This window comes from Halichoeres trimaculatus, unplaced genomic scaffold, assembly GCF_033239565.1.
Source record: "Halichoeres trimaculatus isolate MK-OKI-2021-1 unplaced genomic scaffold, fHalTri1.1 fHalTri1_scaffold_10, whole genome shotgun sequence".
Taxonomy (NCBI): Eukaryota; Metazoa; Chordata; class Actinopteri; order Labriformes; family Labridae; genus Halichoeres; species Halichoeres trimaculatus.
The window spans coordinates 34,212,039-34,220,513 of record NW_027437187.1 but is presented as its reverse complement, the minus strand read 5'-3'; the positions used below and the strand labels follow the sequence as shown (position 1 = coordinate 34,220,513).

At 38.4% G+C, this 8,475-nt stretch overlaps 1 protein-coding gene across 1 annotated transcript; it reads right to left on the bottom strand.

The window, feature by feature from the left end:
- On the bottom strand, positions 1–8,475 carry rnf141 (ring finger protein 141). Its single transcript, XM_074677115.1, has 6 exons — positions 8,279–8,475; positions 5,976–6,154; positions 5,650–5,758; positions 4,987–5,168; positions 2,949–3,056; positions 1–2,831 (listed from the first exon to the last, which is right to left on the bottom strand). The coding sequence occupies exons 2-6, from the start codon at positions 6,110–6,112 to the stop codon at positions 2,681–2,683; spliced, it is 687 nt and encodes a 228-aa protein (XP_074533216.1). The 5' UTR covers positions 6,113–6,154; positions 8,279–8,475; the 3' UTR covers positions 1–2,680.

The window sequence follows — 8,475 nt, the reverse complement described above, 5'->3', positions numbered from 1 at the left end:
AGTGCAAAAAGTTTATTAAGGATGGTACAGTGTGGGATCAATTCATTTTAGATACAGTCCCTGTGATTTAGCAAATTTACATGTGTCCAAGAGTTGGAAGCTTTAACATAACATGTAATTAAAAAGGCCTTTGAAACAAGTAACTTTTCAACCCTTATATTTAATATTTTACAACACTGAACAATTCATCATGAGCCATGGAGCAACGCGGCTGCATCAGACTCATCCTCTGATTATCTTTTCACAATAAGCAAATGCAGGGTTTTTATACACATTTTTTTCTGCTTTATTCAAAATGATGTGAATGAAATCCTGTTGTGTGATATTTTTTATGACACAAGTAAAACCATCTGCTGTTGAGTACAAATACAGAAAAAAGTTACAGCGGGATTCAAAGTGCAATCTGTCAGCATTGACAACCAAAACAAGTATTTTGGTTAAATAAAGTTTTTCAACATAAAATAACTATGTTGTAACGTATGTAGAGAATACATTGGGTTTCAGTACTGTATGAATTATCGCTCAAATAAACTCTTTTTAATTTTTTGCCCTTTATGAAATCATCACAACTCACAACCTACTTCCTTGTAGAAAAATAAAAAAAAAAATCCACCTGTGATGAGCACGTTCTGCAAACCAGGTCTGAAATACATATTAAAAAAAAAACTTCTCTGTGGTTTTAAATCTTACAATAATCTGTTTGTAAATCAAAGCTGCCTGTCTTAATAAATGCATTCCATTTTAGGCCTTAAAATCAAAGTAAAGCAAAAGTGTGTGGTGAATTTAATCTATAGTACTTCTACAGCAGTGAGGTTACAAACCTAAATTAAAAACATACACTTAAATAAAGATGAACACAGCATAGGTGACAAATAGTGGTTATTTCCAACAGAGAGGAAGTCACCACAGCAAGCCACTTTAAATGATAAAAAAGTATTTAGTCCTGTACAGCTTCAACTATCAGCCACCATGTCAGGTTCAGAGCGTCAGTCGGTCATCCGCCTCCATATCAGGGTTTTAAAGGTGCGTCATGTGGGATATGAACATGCAGGGTCAGATTACACAGAGGAGAGAAACTTCTCCTCAGAACAGTCAGATTAGAAACTGAGAGAATCAGGGGAAAACGGGAATTAGACTGTTTAGTTTGGCTACTGTCTCAAGGTGGTTCGATTAGCTTAGCACAGGGGTCTGCAACCTGTGGCTCTGGAGCCTCATGCGGCTCTCTGACTCCTTTGCTATGGCTGTAGATTTGAAAAAAATATTAATAAAATACAGATTTTAATTTATCATTTTATTATGTATTAATTATTTGTCTTATTAGTTATTTTTTTTAATTTTATCAACTTTTTGCAAATTTTTTTAAATTCATTTTTGTAGACTTTTTACAAATTTAGAGATCAATATTCCAAATTTTTTTAGATTTTGCAAATTTTTATATTTCACTTTTTTTTCTAATATCTGTATTTTTTTCTCATTTTTAAGTAATTTTACATATTAAAATTAAAATATTTTTTGCAAATTTATGAAATTTTAGAACAGTTTTGAAATTTCAATTTTTTTGCTATTTCAGCCATTTTTTTTCTTTTTTGCATTTAATTTCTTGAAAAGAATCGCAATCTTACTGAAATATCTTAAATTTTGCAAATTTATGAAATATGATATAACTTAGTTTCCTATTTTTTTAATATTTGCAAATAAATTGAACATTTTAAAAAAGGGACAAAACATTAACAATTTTATAAACACAAAATCTTCTTGTTTAATTATTCACTAGATTTCTAATGTTTCAAATTTATGCACTTTTTTTTGCATTTACTGTGAAGATTAAGTAGATTTTGTGGCTCTTGAATGACTTTAATCCAGGTGAGCTAAGGCTAAATGGCTCCTATGAGGGTAAAGGTTGCAGACCCCTGGCTTAGCACAAAGACTGGGAACAGAGTGGAACGGCTCGCTTTGCCAGCACCTCATTAGCTTAGCAAGTCAGTTAGGTGACTTTATTAATCCTCCAAAGGACACCGCAGATATCACAGCAGCAAGATTCACACCATAACAGCAAAAACACAACTAATAACTAACTTTTTAATCATCCAATTTGAATTTAGTAGATGTGTCAAAGAGAAAGAAACGTTCACACCCGTGTGTGCATTTTGGTTCCTGTCCAGGTAAACAGACAGGATGTAATGTGTTGATGTATGAAGTTTAGATGTGGGGGGAATTGAATCTTTGTGCACAGCTGAGCTAACCAGCCTCTTTGCCTGAGCTTCTTTTCCTTTCACATTAACATTCGGGAAACTCTAAAGTGCCAGCACAGGTCTTCTTGTCCAATGTTGGAAAAGGTAACTCTAGATTTCCGTAAGATTTAGCATTTTGGTTATTCTGTGTGTTAAACAGGCGGTTTATCATTTACTCTAACACACTTAAACACTGAATCTTTACTTTGGACGACCACTCACATTCACTCCACACTACTTGGTGAACAAAGATTATCCTGGGATTGTTTTGAGGAGTTGGAGAAGTTGTATCTTCCAAAGATAGCTACAGCTTTCTCTCTCTGGTTAGTTTTTCTGATAAAACGCTCTCCTCCTCTTCGGTGAAAGTGACGTAGTATGTTACAACATGTGAAGTCTACTTGTTGTGGTTGGCCTCCCCGTGTTATTTCTCGGACTTTGTGTGCTGTGCGTTAAGGCCTGTGCGGGTGGCCTGCCTCATCAGCCAGGTTGAGGATGTAGCCGGCCATGTCGTCCTCTGTGGGAAAATCAGACATTACCCACGATTCATTGGCAGCGGTCACCTGCAGGCGACACATTGGACAGTTTTGGCTCTGCCCACTCCTGCAGAGAGGAGAACAGGAGAATGAGAAAAGTACTGTTTCTGACTGAGACTCCAACTTTTCTTTGACGACTTCACAGAAACAAAGAAAAGAATTGAATCTAGTTTCATCATATTACCATTTATCAATGCATTTCTGACAGAAGCTGTGTTCACAAGGTAGAATCAGGTCGGCCTTTCCGTCCATGCAGATACAGCACTCCTCTTCGTCGGTCAGCTGCTTCACTCTGCACAGAAAGCAATAAGGTGACATCCAGTGTCTGATCAGGAAGGTAGCATGACTTTACACAAATCTGATTAGAATTAAGATGTGATAAATGCTAAGTCCCAATATTGAAGTATTAAGCTGCCATTTCTAGAAAAATACAATTCTACAGTTTCATTTAGCAGATCCTTTTTGTTCGTTTTTAATAATGTAGAATAATCTAGCCAACAAACCACAATTAATTGCTGCAACAATATACTTCAGCCTTCTACAAAATTCAGTAATTAGTGCTGAAAATTCACTGAGAGCCGAGTCTTAGACCTTCAGACTCATTCTCCCCCTGAGGACAAAGAGGAGAAGGCTCAGATCAAGTGCCCAAGTGTTCCCTGAACAGACGAGTCTTCAGACATCTCTTAAAGTAGAAAGGGACTCTGAGGATCGTATAGAGTTTGGTAATTCATTCACCATTTGGGAACAACAGAGCAGAAGAGTCTGGCTAGAGATTCAGAGCCGTGCTGGGCTGGGAGCACCAGGTTTCTTTCACAAACAGAGCATAGTGGGCAAGAAGGAGTGTAGACCTGGATGAGGGACCCCAGGTAGGCAGGAGCCGTTCTTGTCAGTATTTTGTAAGCCAGAAGAAGAGCTTTGAATTTGATTGGAGCTGTGTCTACGATACTACTGGTATAATTTATTTTGATGATATAAATTTGTCATTTCACGATATTAACAGTGCAGAGGCGCAATGACATATGACGCTCTCTGCCGTGTGCAAAACAACATAAGCCAAGAGTGAAAGTAGCACGGCAGCATCAACTTCCTCCTCACATGAGGATTCAGTGTCTAAAAGAGGAGCTACCTCAGTGATGTGGAGGTGGTTTGGCTGACCAAAGATCAGAAACGCAGTCAAACACATTAAACGCAAAATGTGCAGGAGAACTATTACCACGAAGGGTGGCAACACCACAAACATGTTCCTCCACTGAAAGCTGAAACACACGACTGAATACAACCAGGCTATGAAGACATATGAGGAGGACGCGAAAGCAACATTAGTATTGGTGCTTTTTTTGCCTCTACGACGGACGTGTGGTCGAGCCGAGCGTCCAAACCTTGTATCAGCCTTAATTCACACATAAAGCATGAGCGCCGTGCAGCACAGTTTGGCATATTTTATTCATACTGGCTGCATCTCTGGAGCGCGGCGCAGCACAGCGCAGGGCAGCTCCCATAGCAGCTGGATACCCCAGATCACAGGAGAACCACATGTTTCTGCAGGAGTCCCACCCATAACAACGTACTTTCATGCTAATTAATTAGTATGATAAGCTCATCTGGCCCTCCCCAAACTTCAGCTCCTTCAGTCCATGCCTTCTCATTTCTGTTGGTTAGAAAGAATGATTTTTGTCGTAGAATTATGTAGTTTTTCACCTGCAAGATTAACTTTTTCTCCTCCTAATTGTCAGATTTCCTCTAGATCTGACCTTCTTACCATGTTTACATTTCAAGCTTGTGTCGTTGTAGTAAATGATTGGAAAAGTGGTTCCTTGCAGTGTGAGCAATATAAATGCTGTTATTAAGAAGCAGCAACCACTAATAATAAGTTGTTCGTTTGTTTCACCCATATCGTCATAAATATTGTTACTGCAAATTTCCTTAAAATATTGTGATATTATTTTGAGGCTATATTGCCCACCCCTACATTGCATGTCAGTATTTGAAGATTTTTATAAATCAAGCACATATCTGTTAAGTAAAGTATTTTTATTATTTTTTAAGAAAATTGGATCCTGTAGTTCAAAAACTTTATGTGACAGAGAAAAACTGAGACTAGTTTTAGATTCCACGCCCAAAAATCAGTAAAAGAAAAAACAGCGGTCAGACCTAACTCAACAAGTGTTTAATGTAACCATATCTCTTCTTTAACTGTTCCACAAGACAAACTCTGCACCCACCTGCCCATCCACATGCTGGCCTGACAGGACTCTGTGGAGGGGAGCTGGGCAGATGGGCCCTCAGTGGCGCCATCTGCAGACAGCATCTCAGCAGCCTGGCTGGTGATGTCACGATACAGCTGGATGAACTGGTACAGGTTCATGATGCGAGATGCTTCCACCATACCGTTCTCCTTGTTGATCTAGGAGAAGCAGAGGCAACCACTGTGACTCACTGATTCTCTGGTAAATTAATTTATTTTTAAGTTATATTTCTAGCTTTTACACATTTTATTTAGCAGCGATGGCCAACAGAGCAGCATTATATCAACCACTAAAAATGGTATGACAGGAGTTTTGTGTTGTGGCAGTGACATTTGAGTCTTTTTGATTCTGATTCAGCCATCAGTGTGTGAATGGGGTGGGAATGGGTGAGTGTGACACAGAGTCCACTTGTAATTTACCAGCATAAAGAGACCAGGCTGCTTCATTTACAGACATGACAACATGATTTAAAAAGCAAAGTCAGAGAGGTCTTTCTTATCCTTCCTCTGTACATGACACCATGACGCAAACAGACCAGCAGAATTCACTGCACCACTTCCTGTCTCATACTGAGGATCAAATGTATGAACAGATGCTCATACTGCTGTGTGATGTGTGCTTCAGTGTCTTTGCTCTCACCTTGGTACAGAGGACTCTGACGGCCACTTTCCACAGAGCCGTGGCATCGGATCCTGGCTGCACCTCAAACAGCAGGTGCTTCTGCTGCCCGGCAGCCAGCTTGGCAGTACTGGGAGATCCAGCAAAAGAGAAATGGCATCTTTTAACTCAATTAATCAGCCTGTGCTCAACTTTACTGCTGTTTTCTGAAGCAGTAAACTGAAGAGAACACAAACACAGCTTCACAAGCGAGACACATACAAATACAACTCCTAGGCTGCACATTCATGGATTCGGATCAGGGTGTGCACGACTGCAGTGTGTGTTCTTTACAGAGTGGGACTTACACTTCATTAAGTTCAGCCACTCTTGCCAAAAACTCCTCGTAGGTCAGGTAGCTGCTGTCACGAACAAGTCCCACATGTTTAACCAGCTTCTCAGGTAGACGGGTCATCACCGCCTGACCTGAGAGCTGCTGGCCCATCCTGCACTTCAGAGGGTTGTGTCCTGTTCAGTTCAGCAGAGCCTGGCGTGACACAAACACATTCTTGTGTATTTTTTTACTCTGTCTTTCTGTGGTAAAACTCAGCTGTTACTCCTCCTTTATTCTCTTTGCTAACACCTGAGCTGTGACATCTTCCTCTGGCCAGGAACAACATACATAGAGCATGACTTCTTAGACTATGACCCAAATTTAAAAATCAATACCTGGTTTGAGTCGGTTTGATTTCAGAGACGTCAGACAAAGTCTCAGTCAGGGCTTTGAGCAGAAAAACAAGTTATCTGCATCAAGCTGGAATACCTTCACACTTCTACAAGAGGAAATCAATTTTTTGCAACAGGAACAAGGTTGTAATAGTTAACTAAAACTTTACTAAAAAGGAAAACTAAAATTTAAAATACATTGCAGTTAACTCAAACTAATAAAAACTAGAAAAGAAAACAAAAACGATAAGTAAACTAAAACTGTATCTTGTGTTCACAAAACTAACTGAAACTAACCAAAATTAAAGACAAAATGTCCTTAGTTATGGTTTTTGACAATATTAATAGCCTTTAGGATTTAGATTAATCCAACACATTTTCCCAACCAATTTTACGACAGTTTTCGGCAGTTGTCAGCGTCATACGGCACCATCACAGCAGCGTATAGGGACGAGCTTGTTTACTGCACTGACTGGCTGTGCTCTGTGCTGCAACAAAACGTAGTGGAGCAATGAATCAGAGCATCTGTAATAGTTTAATTTCATGTGAGTCTGACTTTATTGTTACAGAGTCCAAGTTTCTAATTATTAAAGCTCGTATTATATTGTTTTATATAATTTATGTTTTTATTACTTTTATTTAATTCATGTTAACATTATTTTATATATTTTATGTTTATACTTTTATATTAAGTGTTTAAGGCAGCAGACAACAGTTCAGTATCAGCATTGACTGAGCAGTGAGCACCATGTTGAACTGGAAAATAAACTGTATTACAAAATATTTACTCTGACCTTTTTGAATCTTGCACCTGGTTAATAAGGTATGAAAAACTGAAACTAAACTAAAACTAAGCCTTGTTACAAAAATTAAAACTAAATAAAAACTAGAATGCCTGCTCCAAAACTAATTAAAACTAAACTGTAATGACAAATCCATAACTATTTTAACCTTGAACAGGAAGTGACTGACTCCCACTTAAACCTGTCACTCCTGCACCACTTGTCCTAACTGCCCTTTATAATGCTGACTATTTACATTTTTGAGTAACAGCTGTATACTTAATTTGATCTATTTAATTCTCTTAATCTGTACTGTATTTGTTATATTATTATTTCTGTTGAATAACTAGCATGCTACCATATCTGTGTTGCTGCATTGAAGAGGCTTTGTTATCCATGATGATGGGTGTGTGTGTGCTGACATTGTGCACTTCAGCTGAAGCTGTGGCAATGCAAACACACTGATCTGGACTTTCTTAAGCTCTTGACAATAAAAATAAACTTTGACTCTGATGTTTACAGCAACAAAAACAAAGTCATATGATCAGCTGACATTGTGCGCGCGCAGGTGCAGGATCCCTGAGAGGGCATCATCCAAAACAAACTGCCAGAATACTATTATCCAGTCTAGGGCCCAGGCTTAGGAACATTATTTGCTGGTTTGTCAGTTTTTTTTTTTAACTCTACATGATTGTATTTACTACTGTATATAATAAAAAAAATCTATGAATATGTTGTTTTGAAACAAACCCTGATGTTCCTGTGTTAGGCTAGTTCCAAAGTCCAATATGTGCACTAAAATAATTTATCACACTCTTTTCACACTGATGACAGTTGAGCCTTTTTAATATTACTGATGAATACATCTCATTGCGAACCCAGTGATGTCCAAACTAACATAACAGACAAATGTCCCCACAGTTCATTTGTTTTAGCCTTATGTAATAACGCCCAGCTGTCAGCAGGCTAACGGTGTAGACTTTAACAGGTTTAATTAACACTTGTTACTACCCGTTTTAAAAAATCAGACCAGCTCATCATTTAAAATACCCGCTTTTGGAATATAATCCGAACTCTGATTAAATCATAAACAGTTAATCCAGCTAATACTTCCCTCCAGCTGTGTGCTAACGAGGATTAGCATAACTCTGAACGTTACTCACCATTTCAGGATCCAGCGGTGAATTTAAACAGATAACAACAAGAGAAAAGGTGAGACAGGTCCCAGAAGAAAACGGTACAAGAATAAAACGCCCCTGTCTTAAATAATCGCTCCAAACGAGAGGTTTGTAGTCCAAACTTCACTGCTATTTCGTTTCTGTTTGTATTAGTACTACAGCGGCGCTGTTTGGTGACGTCA